At 42.3% G+C, this 16,038-nt stretch overlaps 1 protein-coding gene across 1 annotated transcript; it reads left to right on the forward strand.

Moving 5' to 3' along the window:
* Positions 1-221: 221 nt before the first annotated feature.
* Positions 222-15,838, forward strand: NEMP2 (nuclear envelope integral membrane protein 2; the record flags this gene model as incomplete). Its single annotated transcript, XM_082484641.1, has 9 exons — positions 222-336; positions 2,931-3,046; positions 4,698-4,926; positions 5,126-5,198; positions 6,208-6,301; positions 7,024-7,138; positions 7,794-8,019; positions 10,251-10,427; positions 12,475-15,838. The coding sequence occupies 9 exons, from the start codon at positions 222-224 to the stop codon at positions 12,698-12,700; spliced, it is 1,371 nt and encodes a 456-aa protein (XP_082340767.1). The 3' UTR covers positions 12,701-15,838.
* Positions 15,839-16,038: the final 200 nt, after the last annotated feature.

Consider the following 16,038-nt stretch of genomic DNA (forward strand, 5'->3'; position numbering starts at 1 on the left):
GAGGATACACCGGGGCGAACCCCCTGCCCACGTCCGGTCCCCCCGAGCCGCCCCAGCCCGCAGCCAGCCGAACGCCGCCCTGGGGGAGAGGGATGGGGGGAGGGGGGGGAGAAGGAAGGGCGGCGGGGGAGCGCTGGGCCGCGCCGCGCCGCCCCTTCCCCGCGCCCGGGGCCCGCCCTCGCCGCCACCGTTGGGGTCAGGCCGGAACCGGCGGCTGCCACATGAGTCCGGCGGTGCCGCCCCGCCCCTGGCAGCGCCCCCGAGCCCCACTGGGGCTGGGGCTGCTTCTGCTGCTGGCCGGGGCGGCTGGGGGCAGCGGGGAGGCGCCGTCAGCAGGTACTGGCCTTCCCCTCCCGCCCCCAGGGGCCGGCGCGGGGGCGGGAGAGCTCTGCCGGCGGCGGCGGGGCAGAGCAGGCCGCGGGCGGGACGGCGGCGGTAGTCTTGGCGGTGGTGGGTCGGGTCCCTTTCCCCTGCCCGGGCGATCACAGGCCGGTGTGGGGGGGTTCCTCATACACCCACCCACCCACCCACCCCGGCCCCTTGAGAACGGGGAGCGGGGGGACACGCCGTCCTTCCCCGGCCTCCTTCAGCCTCCACCGCCCCCGGCACGGCGCGACCCGCGCGGCCTCCTGCTTCTGCCCAAAATGGCGCTGCCCTAGGGAAAGGCTGGGGCCGCCGCCTCCTCGCCCGCCTGCGTCCCGGTCCGCTTCGGCCGAGGGTTAAAAAGTCGTTGCGGGGGGTCCGGCGTGTCCCCGGGGCGCTTTGCTGGTTTCTCCTGCTTGTCCCATCTGCGTTCACTTTCCACAGGGATATTCTGTCGGGTGCCTTGTGGGACAGGCGGGCGCAGGCGCCGGGGCTTGGCCTGGCAGAACTGCCATGAACAGAGAGGGAGCGAGAGCCTCTCTCCTCCGTTGTGGTGGCAAAGGGTGGGAGGCTGGGCACGGCTGGCGTGGGGAACACACTTGGAGTGTGTGTTACTCCCTGTGGCTTCCTCAGTAGCTTGGTTCAGGAGTGCAGAGCAGATCTTCATTAACGAGGGCACTGGAAAATGCTAAAGTTTATTCTCAGTTCTAGCAATGACACGTAACTCAAGAAACTGCTTCCCGCCCTTGCCTTGACATGCCCGAGTCTTGGGCATCCTGCGGATTCTGCAGCAGATGCCCATTCTCTCCACTGCTCACAATCTCAGAACCTGCGCGTTGCCCTCTCCCTGCGGCCTCACGGTAGCTACAGTCCTCCTCCATCTCACGGTTACCTCTTCAGAAGCATCTTTCCTTTTGGAGCGTGGTTGTTTCACTCTATGGAGCTGATGCCATGGTTGAAGCGAATGATTTTTCACCAGAAATTGCCTTAAAACTGAGGGGGATAAGAAGGCATTTTCTAGCATTGTATATGGATGGCATTACTTCTAATGTGGATGGATAGTTTATCCATAGTGGCAGAAAATCCTAATGCACCCTGGAGCGTGGGCACTCTCGGCGGCGTTTTGGTCCTGCTAGGGTATTGCCATTTCCTGTCACTGGGTTATCTCAGTCTTAGCCCTGGATAGTGCTCAGCCTCACCTGCTCGCTGTGTCAGCCAGCAATGCTTCTCAGAGACGAATGAATCCTTTTATGACTTCCTCTGATGGCCTTTATGGAAGTGCCTGTCAAGAGGTACAGCCAGCCCTTGTCTGAAGGGTTGTGCTCCCTCCCGCTGGATTTGCCGTGGATGAAAATTAATCAGATGGTTAATTTTTCACTATGAAAATGCCCCAATTTTAAGTTTAAAACAATTTTCTTTAGCAGGATCATCTGTGGACACTTTTAATTCTGGAATGACTTAATAAGCTTACAGAAGAATATCCACACAGGTTTTTTCATTGGCTTAATTAAATTGGTTAAAAAATAATATAGCCTAAGTTCAGCTTCCTTATAGAGACAGGGCAGGTTTTTACCTGCAAGCAGTATCTCCTTGTCCAGATTGAGACTGTTTTGCACATATTCGTTTTGCTGTTCTGAGCGTATGACAGTGTTTTAGCAGTTATTACTGAGCTTGGCTTAGACCGACATTTTCTATTCACTGAGCCAGATGATTCCCTCTGTTCAGGTCTGTAATTATTTCCTTTATTCTCCTTTTTAATTATGTTCCTGGAACACTGCGGTAACGCACTGTAGGGTATATTTTACACATGTATATAGATCGGAATGTATATTATTCTTCAGTTTGCTCCGAAATCTTTTAGGTGTATTTCTGCTCAAAAGTGCAATCTAATTCTGAAGATTGTAGGGGATCAGTAACATTTCAGGAGAGTTAGACCAATTAGCATCCCTGATGACTTAGGGGAAGCTATCAGTGCAGTTGCGCTATTACATGTCATGGCTGGACAATGTCAGGAATTTTTTTTTTTTTTTAAAGAGTTGTGTTATTTAACATTAGAAACATTTCTGAGGGAGAGGAGTATGATTTCTGTGATCAGCAGCCATGTCATGTGCTAAATGACTATTTTAATATGTAAGCCTGTTTACCTGCTCAGACTCCCACAATTGCATTCACCATTGGTATAAGCATCGGCTCCGGTGGAGTTACACCCACTCGTGCCAGCAGTGAATTTGGCCCAGAGGCCCTATTCCAGTGCCATCAAAGCACCGATATCAAAGCCAACCTTTTACAGATTACATTTTTAAAAAATATCACCCTAGATTAAGTTTTGGGGTTTCTTCCAAAGGTGTTTTAGTTTACTCTGGAGCCTAAATGACTTGATTAGAAGTCTGATTTGAGTTTTCACCTAAATCATATTGAACCAGGCTACCCTGCAGCATCCTTTTTTTGTTTGATTATCCGTAAATTCCTTATGATTCCCTCAGCATATGCAACGATGAAATGGAGGAAGATTATACATTTGTGTTTGACACATGATTAAAATTAACTTTTCTGTCCCCCCTTCCCAGGTAGAAACTGTAGCTTTTTGCAGGAAATGGATGTCATCCAGAAACGGGATGAAAACTGTTACTGCTATGTGCAAAACAGAACATTTCACTTACAGTACGTTTGGTCGACTGTTCAGGTAAGGGGCCGTTTTGGGGATCATTAAGATATGCAATACATTTCACATGACCTTCTGTCAGCAAAGCATATGATCAGTTAGCAAGAGGAAAGCAGTATCTCTCTATAATTAGTAGTTTGAACGGTGTGTAGGTAGGACCATAATAAAAATGCAACATTGTGATCCTCCACTTCAGATGCAGTGAGTTTTGGTCTCTATTAGAAGGATGTCAACCAGACTTATAGTATGAAGCCACAAGAACATTAACTTAGTGTTGCACATTATTTTGTTGCACACCTTTTCTACTGATGGACCACTGTTAAACTCTGCAACAAATGTTTTTGCTTATCACCAAATGACCTTATAAAACTTTAAAATTTGAGGATAAAATGCAGTTCTGTGAATCACTCACTGTAGCATTCCAGGCTACAGCATAGGAACCAAAGGTGTATTGGATTGTGACTAATGAAAAAACAGCAGTAGCAGTGCATTTCCGTTTTTCTGAGTAAGAGGGTCATTTTACAAGAAGCATGGTTGGAGATTAGCTTGAAACAATATAAAAATCTCTTAACAGTGGAAGCAATAATAGCTATAAATAAATAATAGCATCACATAAAATATATATTAAAAGAAAAAAATAGCATCAAAAGAAGCAAGTCCAGCAGGTGGAAGGAGGTGATTATGCCCCTCTACTCCACTCTCAGGAGACCCCACCTGGAATACTGCATCCAGCTCTGGAGCCCTCAACATAAGAAGGACATGGACCTGTTGGAGCAGGTCCAGAGGAGAGCCACGAAGATGATCAGGGGCTGGAGCACCTCTCCTGTGAGGACAGGCTGAGAGAGTTGGGGTTGTTCAGCCTGGAGAAGACTCCAGGGAGACCTTATAGCAGCCATCCTGTACCTAAAAGGGGCTTATAAAAAAGATGGGGACAAACTTTTTAGCAGGTCATGTTGCAATAGGACAAAGGGTAATGGCTTTAAAGTAAAAAAGGGAAGATTTAGACTAGATACGAGGAAGAAATTCTTTATTCTGAGCGTGGTGAGGCACTGGAACAAATTGCCCAGGAAAGTTGTGGAGGCCCCATCCCTGGAGGTGTTCAGGGCCAGGCTGGATGGGGCTTTGAGCAAGCTGGTCTAGTGGGAGGTGTCCCTGCCCATGGCAAAGGGGTTGGAACTAGATAATCTTCAAGGTCCCTTGCAACTCTAACCATTTTATGATAAAGGAACAAGCTGAATATCTATGTGGTTCCTTTTTTTATTCCTGGAAAGTATGTCTGGACAAGGGAAGGAAATGGTTTCACTTCATCTATGTTGGAGGAATTTACTCTTAGATATAAGGAAGTGGAACATCTCTTTGTCTGTTGCCAGGACTTTTTTCCTCAGGAACTTGCTGTGGATGTTTCTATCAATGGTAGCAGACTTAAGGTGGTGAAACCCTCCAGCAGTCACACAAGCTTTCCTGGAGTAAATGTTTAAAAGAAGGAAGTTAAGATTTTTCCCCGCTACAAATTGCTTGCTGACTAAGAGTGGCACCAGCATTTTATTCTTGAGCTTTCTATCCTGATTTGCATTATCACATGTATGGTTGATATGCTATATAGTTCAGGAAAAACGAAAAAAACCCAGTGATTCTGAGCTAGTTCTTTGTGTATTCTGTTGTGTGTTTTTAGGTAAAAGTTAACAGCAGAGAAATGTTCAGGTTTGAGCCTATTTCAGAAAAAAGCAACTGTCGTAATTCAGAAACTGTTTTTGAGTTTGCTGCATGTGCTGTTCAAATCTTCTGGAAACCAGAGACATCTACAGAAACTTTCATAAGCATAAAACAATATGGAGAGGATATTTGTTTCAAAATACAGCCCTTCAAAACCGAACTGTACACTGTGAGTGTGAAACGAGAAAGTAAGTGAAAAAAAAAAAGCTTTCAGTTTAACACTGGCAATGTTTAACACTTTACAGATAACACTGGCAATACCAAGCTACTGAATGTACTGTCTCTTCTGTAAGAAGCTTGGGACTTTTCTGTTGATATTTTATATAATCAACATTTCAGATTGAATTAGTCTAAAGTCCATTTCTATTTCCCCCCCTTTTTTTTCAGTGCTAGATGGAAAGCTCTTGGTTTTGTTTGTAGCTGGAATTTTTCTGTTCCATTTTGCAAACAGCCTGAGCAGGTAAGTACTAGCTGCTGGTTTTTTGACCTTCTTTCCCAAAGCCTGTGCATCTTTGGTCTGTTTTATTAGCTAAAGAGGCGGTTCTTTAGGAAAGGGAAATAAGGAAACTGAACATATATTTAAAACTTCTTCATACCATTTGTGTTTGGACAGATTGTGACATATCTTGGAGTGCTGCACTCTATTAATCACTTAGCTGTGTTAGGATTCTTGTATCCAAGCTTCCTGCACTGGGCAACACCAAGACAATCCTCAGTGAGCAAGTGTGTGGATTTAGAAAAATTCTCTCTCCCTCTTGTAGATCAGTGAGGTTAGCTGAATGCTAAATAATGCTGCGTGTATTATGCTGCCTTCCTGCAGGGAGAAATGCTTAGGATGAGGTCATCTGGGGCCTTGTCTGCCCCCACCTTTGTGCCAACCTTTCCCCATCCTTCTTTTGCTGCACGTTTTGCATAGCATGTAAGGGAGGATACTTAATTATTACAGCAAAACACACGGCCCATAACTTCAAAGCAAAATGAGTCACAAATTAATTGTCAGGAGGCACCTCTAAAACAAGCAGAGCAGCAACAGGTTTTATACAGTTAACTCTGAATTAAAAAGTTAGATTTTATAAATCCATAAGCTTAGGAAAAAAACCAAACCCTGTGGGTTTATGGTTTTGGGTTTTTTTTTTACATTTTAAATTAAAAAAATAAAACTTGCAGTACAGAACCATACTGGTACATGGAAGAAAATGAAATCACTGAAGTCAGAAATAGCGTAAGCTTTAAAAAAACAAACACTATCACCTAGCCTGTAACACTTCTAGTGACCTTAAAGTATCTGCCGAGAATTTTTCTTTACATGGATTTAGCATCTGAACTGAGCCTGTTATACACGTACTACAACTGTGACTTAACAGCTGTGTTAAATTCATATTGAAGATCACTGCTGTTTTTACAAATGTTGGCATCTTAACCAATTACGAATTATACTTCTCACTGTATTCTCTTTTGTTCTCTTACAGGAGTACCAAGTTCTTTTACCTTTCTGGAATAATATTGGGTGTTCTTGCTCTGCTAGTCTTTGTCCTGTTGACACTTAAAAGGTTTATTCCAAGGGTAAATCTACATTTATAAAACAAAATAGTAATAATCATCATCCTCAACATCATAATATAGAAAGTGAAGAGTACAGAGCCAGATTCTGACCTTGGTCTGGTTTTGTGGCCAGGTAACTCTGCTGAAATGACTGCAGGATTGCTTACGTCGAGTAAATATAATTAGGTCAGAATCAAGTTCTTGTTAGCTTGCTCCTGACTTTAAAGTAAAGAGAAGATTGTTGATGTATGAGAAGAGTTTATTCTGAAACATACATTACTTTTATTGGACTGAAGCTAAGCTGAACTTTGAATTTATGAATCAGTCTAAATCAAAATGTAGTTTTAGTGGCCGCTGGGACAGATTCTCTTCCGTTCACCAGAGACAATTCATTGCAAGGCACATGTGAATTTTTACTTTACTTTTACAAAGCCTTATTGTGCATTCCCACAGTATTGCTGAGATATGTTAATTGGCAATACACTGCAGTACACTTATACCATGACACTGGGACACAATACACAAATACAGAGATGCAGTTGCTCCACTTGGAATTGTTATTGTTTAGTTGTAGCATGCAGAGCACTGTACAGTAGAAGTCGAACACAGATCATAAGCCCTGTAGGTCTACTGAATATCACATCTGGTTTTGCCTGTGAGTTCCCTTGCACACAATGGTCCTAATTCTGAATTGAAATGGTTTTTATTTTCTAAAATTGTTTTAATTGTTTTTAAATTTCCAGCACAGTACCTTCTGGATCTTAATGAGTGGCTGCTGGATGTCCTCTCTCTATTTTATTTACTGCTTCAAAGAAAATATGCAGTGGTTATGGTCTGAACACAGAAACTACTTGTTGGGTAAGAAAATTATCAAAAAAACACACAGCAGATTTTGGTTTAATTTAGTGGTTAGATGAATACCTGCCTGTAAGAACCAAAATCAAGTGACTGATTTATGGAGTAAGTTTTTCTCCTAAACCATAGACATTGGAATAGCTCAAAGGTTCCTAATCCACTCAAATGAGCATTTATTCACATTGTATCATTAAATAAGGAGTTTGATGTAGTGGGCCAGTAGCAGCTTTAAGAGCAGATTTTGTCTGTATTATTTGTTCATTGATTTGCCATTACAGACTTTCCCTGTAACAGCAAAAGGCCGGCTACACTGGTTTGTATTTTGCTGGATCTGGGAACTGGATGCGTAAGTCGCTAACTGGATGTGGCTGCAGGGGCTGACAAATCTATTGATCTGGCACCTGCCTTGGCATTCTTGCATGGGGAGCATTCATGTGCAGCTCGTAGCGTTACAGGCTGTTCTTAGATCCCCTTGTGAACTCCTTGCACACTTTCAAAATATAGAGCACATACAACATAATGCAGGTATCTTATAAGACAACACAAGAAACAGCAGGCTATACGTCACAGTAGTTGCAAACTTTGTGAACCAAACTAACGAAGTTTATATGGGTAGTCTGCATCTTTTCCTTCATGTCCTTCTTTCCTGTTTCTACAGGGTATTTTCTGGCTGTGGGAATTGCCAGCTTTGCCACTTGCTATCAGCACGGACCGCTTACCACTGAAGTGAGCATAACCTTGTTTACATGGACGCTACAACTAACAGCCTTTGTCTTGATTTACTGTGGTGTCACCATACCTCAAGTTGCGTATGCAGTAATAGCAGTCTGCCTCTGTTCCAAAGGCTTGTGTTACCCCCTCGGTGCTGCTTGTCACATAGGCAGGTTTGTATGTATTTGTGAATGTACCACCAGGAAACACTGGAGGCTGACAATGGAAAAAACCTTACACTTCAATAACTATTTATGAATTTCTAATACTACTTCATATTTTTACCAAATGTAAATCTGCAATAGAAAAGGTGTAAATCCCCGAGACACAGGAATTTAATTACTTTCCATTTGGCAGTTTTAAGCACGAGTTTTGTTCTACGGAGAACAGAGAAATGTGACTGTGCTCTTAAGTACAAATGTAGCACCTTCTAGTCTGAAGCATATGGTAACCAAACCATTTCTGTTTGGTTGATTGATCAGACTGCAGCAATACTGCCTTGGTTTCATGTGTAGCGAGAGAATCTGCAGGTAACTTGTACTGAATTACAGGAAAAAAACAGTGTATGATCACCTAGGCAGCAGGTGTTAAAACGTGAGTCCTTGTAGGTTAGCGTAGAGTTCAGAGACTAACAACCTGTATCCACAAAAATAATAGTTTCCATTGATTTTAGTTTTCCAAGGCTATTATCCTAGATGTACATGTCTACTTTTAATTTGCGGAAACAATCTGTTGTCACTGTGGAGACATTCCCCTGTATTCCCTCAGCCCCATTTATATTGTGGCATTTGGTATGGAAACTGCTTGCAATATGTAGCTTAAGTTTGCTAAGTATTTTCATTAGCAATATGGGAAAAACATGTTTGCTCATCCTTGAATTTGAAGCATGTTTTGTCACAAATACAACACTCAAATGAAGATTCTAAAAAGCCCTGCCAATTTACATCTGTTTTTTACCTTCAGTGATGGCATCCAGACTTTAGTGCAGACTGTTCCAAACCTGTGGACTTCTGCTGAACTGCAGAGAACCAGGAGGAGGCAAAGGCTAGAACTGGCATAACCAAAAGAAAAAAACAAATAATTTCTTTTTTTAGTGTTTTACGCATTTATTAGTTTTGAAGAACATATTGCTTTGCTCTTGTGCTCTTTTTAGATGTTGAAGTTGTGGACTGGGTTGAAGCTTTTTTATTTTAGCTAGAATTTATCATTTGTTGAAGACTGATTTTTGCCTGCAGCTGAGAAGCACCAACTGTTTCAAAAGCAACATATAGGATCAAAACTTACCTGATGTAAGCATGTTCAGCTTGCTCTGAAATGAGTAGATTTGGCTACAAGTTCACAGAAGGCAGAACATACCTGTTCTACCCTGAAACACAGTAGTTTGTTCTCCGCATGGACCTCTTTTTCATGAACTGATCCTTCTATAAAGCCTAAAGGCACCGAAGTACAGCTCTACAAATTTCTCTTAGGAGAATGGAGCTTTTTTCTGTTTCAAAACACTAAGCAGTAGCACCAAATTGTGAGGCCATGATGCCAGATACACAGTTCAGAGCAGCAGCTATATCAAAATAACTAAGAATCTTGCATTACTGGTATTTAAGATCAGTACTGATCCCACTGAGCCAGGCAGACCTTTACCATTTGACCTGAGTAAGGGCCACAGTTCGTTCTTGCTTTACAGGGAAATAAGGAGGAGAGTAAATGCTGCTGGTTGGAGCAGGTGTTTTTATACAGAGCTGAAAGTTTTATGGGCATCCAGCCCTTGCTTATCTTAACTCATCACAACATTTAAATTGAAAGCAGTCGACAGAAGGGAACAGAACATGGCACACTTTCTAATTGATATCTAATTATATTATACATTGCTACGCAGCAGCTAAAAAAACATCAGATTGTAAACATTTAGGCCTCAAACTACTCAGTTTTGTAATTTAATGCAAGATTTAAGAGAAGTGATCTAGTAAACAACATGAACAACTCATAACAGACTTAGAGCATTGCTTATCTTCTAACTTGCATATGCAGACTGGGTTTTGATTCAGCCCATATCTCTGCAGAGACACATTTTGCATATTGCACCTAAAAATGGCTGAGCAAGCAGCCATCTATTTAGTTCTATGAGATTTTAGTCCACGCAGACGCAGTAAGGATCTGATCCAAAGCTCATCTGAAGCTCATTAAGTGTCATTCTGTGGAATTCTACAACTGTGGTTAAGACCTAGGGTAAACAGGCTAGCAAACATTAGACACCTTGTCCTAAAATTTTAATGCAAGAATGTAGCTTGTCCTCTTAAAAGGATAAAAGTGATTAATGTGTGTTAATAGCGGGTAGTAGAGAAAAAGGACAACAATAATTATGTACCAGAAGATTTTAGAAATGCTAATTGTTTTCATTTCATTCTAGAAAAATGAAGAACCACTTTAAATCAAAAAAGTTAGTGTTTAAGTGCCTTACTGAAGAGGAGTATCGAGAACAAGGGGAAACAGAAACTATCAGAGCTCTGGAGGAGCTACGCTCATTCTGCAGGAAACCCGACTTCCCATCATGGTTAGCCATATCCAGACTCCAGTCCCCACATAGGTAAGAAAATTTGGCCTCTCTAAAACGGGAGATGCGTTGCACAGACACTGTTACACAGCAGACCCAAATGCTACTTGAGGCACTGTTCCAGGTGCGTTTACCTTGCATGCAGTCAGACATGCGGGTAGCTTTATCTACTTGAGTAATCCCACTAGAGATCACAGCCACACCTCTGAAGGATATTCCTTACTGGTGGTACTAAACCCTCTGTTTGTTCCTCTCTGATCATAAATTACTCAGAGTTTGCAAATGTTCACAGCTAATTCATGGTAATGGCGGTTTTCCCTAAAACGTACAGGCTTCCTACAATGCCTCTGCAAGCTCCTACCCAGTGACTCAAGTGGCCACCTAACCAGTGAAATGCCCCTTCCTTCAGTTTTTTGAGCAATACACTTTAGCAGTTGGGGTTAACGGCTGGAGATACATGCTCAAATGCAACTTGCATTAAGCTCTCCAACTGTAAGCCTGGACAGCCAAGAAATCCTATTATTTGAAGTATCAACCAACACCTAAGACTAAGAATACAGAGGAGAAGAAAAAAAAAAATAAATATCAGTGCCTACACCTCAGAAGTGTAACAGGTAGAAGAGCTACTCCAGATACAGCTTAAGAGAAAACCTTTAAAGAAATATGCATTAGGAAGGGAAGGGTTAGATAAATGCAACAAGAACAGAATCAAGCATTACAATTTTAAAGGAGCCCCAGTCAGCTTGGTACTTAATCAATAAAAAGTTAAAACTAGTTTCAGAACCTTCATCTTCCTTGGATGGGCACGCAGACAGCCTCTCTGCAAGGTCTTATAGATTTACTGTTAAACTATCTTATTTTCTAAGATACTTGCATTCTGTAGCATAATTGAAACATAGAAAACACTGCAGTATCGTGAAACAAAATACTGCCAAATGCACAAACAATTGAGACACATGGATTTTCTAGCCATCAGTTAATATAGTTCTTATAAGTTGTTCAATATAAAAATACGAAAATAAAAAGGAGAACCAACAGAAGTCTGATTTAAAGTTGAGTACCCCTTCAGGCTTCCATTAAGCATCAGAAGATAGTTCAACACAAGGCAAACCTGTAAAACACAGCCAGTCCAACTCTGTTCCCCATTTAGACTAACAGTGCTTCCAAGAGTGAGGTGACAACATTCATCTCACAGAAATGTTAAGTCTAAAATGTAAATTATTGATCAGTTTACCAGAACTCCGGAATGTAGCTGCATTTCCTTTTTCTTACATTTCTCTGATGCTGTCGACACTTACCCAGGTGTCAGAACTGCCGTCTGTTTCCACATGCTTGCCAGAAACCTCCAGCTCCATTCTCTCTCTTCAATATAGTTGTCTACTGAAATTAAGATTTGTGGCGAATTGAAATGTAGGGACAGTGCTGAGTTCATGCTTTGTTCTGTCAGACCTCCAGTTTGGCATTTACTTGGAGCAGCTGCAGAATTCTCAGTCTACAGCTCCAAGTTCACCACAAGCAGGAATTCTTTGGCAAGACTTTAGCTCGGCTTGCCCACAGTACGCATGCAAGCAAGGTGATGGCACAGCAATGTAGGAATACGAAGTTCTCACCATATTTCCTTTCATTAGCAATGTCAACTTACCTGAATTCTTACAGCCTCTGTCTCAAATATGCTACAGCTTTAATTTATTTTTAGAAGCTAAAGTACCATCTATCCAACTGTACAAATGCTCACTCTGGATTACCCCACAAGTACTGACAAGATGTGAAAACAAAGTTAGATCTTCTTGCTTAGTCACAAGACCTTGCAGATGGCCTCCAGAAGAGCAAAAGTTACTTACATAGAAAAGACTGAAGGCTGAAAAGAAGATGAGGCAGGAAAATCTTCAGGGTTATTGCCATCCGTTGCTATTTACTCCCTGTTGTTCCGGACTCCCTAGCTCATGCTGAAAATTCCCCTTATCTGCACTGCCGGCAGGCATGTCCTTACAACATCCCTGCTTAATTGGCAGCATCCCCTGTGTTTACAGTATTTTTTTCATTTCTCAGCTGATCACTTCTCCCTTTAAAAATCTGGCAGGTTTGCAGGTTTTGTTCTGGGATCTCCCCACATCTCACCTGCAGAAACAAAGGCGCACGATGAGGAATATGGCATTGGGAGCTTCTTCCTGGAAGAGCAGCTCTTTGAGACCAGGGCAGAATCTGAGCAAGATGAACCAGCCAATTCCATCCATGAGGGAGATGAGGAGGATGAAGATGAAATGCATAAACAAATTTCATTTCCATATGCTACTGAGTTGCTCTGAACTTTGGGAAATAAACAAAAAAAAAGGAGAGAGGGAACACATTTGTTCTAGAAAGCAAGGCTACAGACCGAGAACTCGTGCTTGGTGATTTCTTGTGGTTGCTGGTGGACAAACAAGGATTTTTGGAAAAAACTGTTTCCTGTATCACTGATGTTGCCTGATCAGAGCAACAGAAGGAAACCACAGGGGCTGTTCAAGTGAAGAGGATTCTTATGCTATTGGTACTTTAACTGGGGAAGTAAACGTTGCTTATTTCCAAAGCAAGTACTGGCAGCAGCCTGTCCCACCAGGATGCCTTGTTTTCCCAAGGATACTACCTCTAGAGAACAGAAAATCTGTTTTGGCCCATTTCATCGTCAAGTCCTCTGTGCTGAGCACTAGAGGGAAGAGAAGCCATTATTAAGACTCTACTTTTACTAAGTACTCTGTGTGTCAACAATTTTAATAATGCTGTTAGTGTGCCGATAAACTATTTTTATTGTTTGTGAGACTCTTCAGTGCTAAAGATCAATAGAGAGTTGACACAGTTGAACGAGGTTTGTTTGCTCTTCTGGCTAGGCTTGCTGCCTGTTAGCTTCACTTTGCCTCTCCACATTTGTTTTAAGCTCCTCTTAATGCTTCAGAACCCTGCCTGACTTTTCGCCCTCTGCTTGTATTGTTCTGTTCTTGGTCTCTGCTCTAGTTATACTGCACTTTGTTCTTTCCATGTCTTTGTTTCTTCACATACTCTTCTTCCCTCTCTGCTGAACCTTTTCTTCAGTCCTCTGCTTCTCCACCTCTGACAACTGCAGATGATTTAGGAGAGAATTTCCATCCCCAAATGTATTTTTAGTATTGCTTTCAATTTCACTGCCACCTTACCTCAGACGGGCGCTGGCCTCCATTCCACAGTTCTCAGTGGCCCAGAAAAGGAGACAAGGCTGAGGCTGTTTCAGCTGCTTGGAGGAACTGCTGTCAGCAGAGCCAAAGTGATGCTGTAACCATGTAATTGGTAATGCAGATAACCCACATACAGCTCCACTGTCCTCCAAGCACTCAATACTTTGCTCATTCAATAAAAGTGGAAAGTAATTCCTGGCAAAACAAGGAGGGAGGGATGCTTGGCTCCTACCTCCCCTTCTTCGGCCCTCTTTGGGACTTACCATAGGATGTGTGCGGGGAGGAAAAGAACAGGGAGAGAAATTTAGACAGTCAGATGTCTCATCTTATGTACTACACAACCCTAGGCTAGGGAGTAGATCACATCCCCTCAATTCATCCACCTGCAGAGGTAATTTCCCTCTTTTGTTCTTTAGACTATCCCTGTATTCTTCTGTCCTCACCTTGCTGTTTTCCTTTACTGTCTCCAAACTGCAGAAAACAAAAGACCATTAACTGTGTCACCATCTGATCTTACAAACCCACCAGTGTGGGTGGTGGGAAGCAGTCAGCTCTCCAGAAAGGCATTTCAGACCAGAATATATTTGTTTTAAAAGGGATATCTTTTATTTGTAACATGCCCGGTGATGCAGCATGACTTCAGCAGTGCATGCACTATCGTGGTTTCTCATTGTCCACTGCTGGACAAGGGAGAAAACCTGTTACCTCCTAACAGTGCTGGGAAGTGCTGCTGTGCCACATTCCAAGAGCTCCTCTGTATAAAAAAGGACTTGGAGTTGATGCTTGAAAGCCTTACTTACACAGTCCTTTCTCCTTTATATTGCTTCAACGTTGCTTCATTTTAAAAGAAACTTCCATTTTACAGTAGAGACACTTAACACCCTTTTGTGCCATAAATTTATAAATACAGATGCAGAATCTATAGCTTATTTAGCAGAGAGAAGCCCTGTCAAGCAAGTGATTCAAAATACACTCACTGTAAAGTCCACAACATTCCAAAATAGAACAAGAGAGTTCTGTTCAAGAAGGCCACTAGCAGCAAGAGTCACCTCTACAAGTGGCTGCTACTACCACATCCACAGTTAAATTGCCACCCACACTCTGAAGTCAGGCTTGGCTTGGCTTGGCAGCTTCTGTCACTAGCAAGAAGCTGGAAGCATTAGCTGTTGTGAAAACTGAGGAAATCCTAATCATCTTGGGTGGTTTGGGAGCAGGATGAAAATTCCCCCCCAACAATGATCTTTGTCTACTACAGATTTATTTTACCTTTGCCTGTGTTGCCGTACTGAAAATGACTACAGATTAGTCAAAAAAGGATACTTGAAGAGATAGCTTAATGTTAAATGGTTTTTGTGTGTTTTAAAATCCACAAGTTTTTTCAGGGTCCTTTGTAGCTAGCTAAGAACTCCTACCCCTGTAATTTGAGGCCAAGGGGGAGAAATCAGATTTATCCTAGCTTAAACCCACAGTTTTTCTGGATTTCCTCTCTACTGAGGTAGATGATTATCCTTCCGTAAGTACCTAATATGTATTTACATACAACAGCCCAGATAATACATTAAGATAATACTTTTACCTATGCAATATGTTAAATGGAAAAGCACCCAAAAAATAGGGAATTGCATTTTTCAGACACTGTCCCTTTTTCTGAATTATTTAAAACAATACCAGGTACACCTGCTCCCACAAGGGAAAAAAAAAAAATCAACCCATATTTTACGTAGTCGTGAAGTCCATCATTTGCCAGGGATGCGTAAATACTATTCAGAGTAGCGCAGGAACCTACCAAGTACATCCAAGACAGAAGTACAGCAACATATGAGAAAGACGACAACCACTTTAGCGGATAGCTGATACTGACCTTAAAAATCCTCCCAAGCCTGTTCCAACATTAGAAGCATTTCGTAAACAAAACCCACCAAAACCAACTGCTGTCATTTGAGCCCTTTGCCAACAGTGAGTTTACCTGCACAGTGCTCCTGTGATATATGGAGATTACATAGGTTTACTGAAACACAGTTATTAAGTACTGTGCAGCATTCAGCCAGAGAATCCGGGAACAAAATTTAGATGTTAATCCATTGCCTTAATCATTATAAAAGCCTTTCTTAATGAAGGATGAGTTACGTTTATCTTCTGTTTCATAGTGTTTAAGAAAGAAGTTAGATTTCATATTTATTTTGTATTCACAGTACAGCATACTTGATATACTGTCTTGTACTTTCAAGATATTTTTAAATAAAAGTATTCAACTCCGTGGTTCTCCTGTCTTATGCATTTACTCTCTTCGGAACAGCAGGACATATGACAAGGCGGAGCCAAGCAAATGGGTGTGTTTGTGTCCCAAGGTTTTCTCCCTTTTATGCAGATTTAAGAAACAGTAACTGTGCATTAGCTGTGGTTGCTCCAAAATGGCGCGTCCCCTCTACCTTGAACACATCTCCTTGAAGGAATCTGCC

Source organism: Vanellus vanellus (assembly GCF_965231255.1).
Source record: "Vanellus vanellus genome assembly, chromosome: 5".
NCBI lineage: Eukaryota > Metazoa > Chordata > Aves > Charadriiformes > Charadriidae > Vanellus > Vanellus vanellus.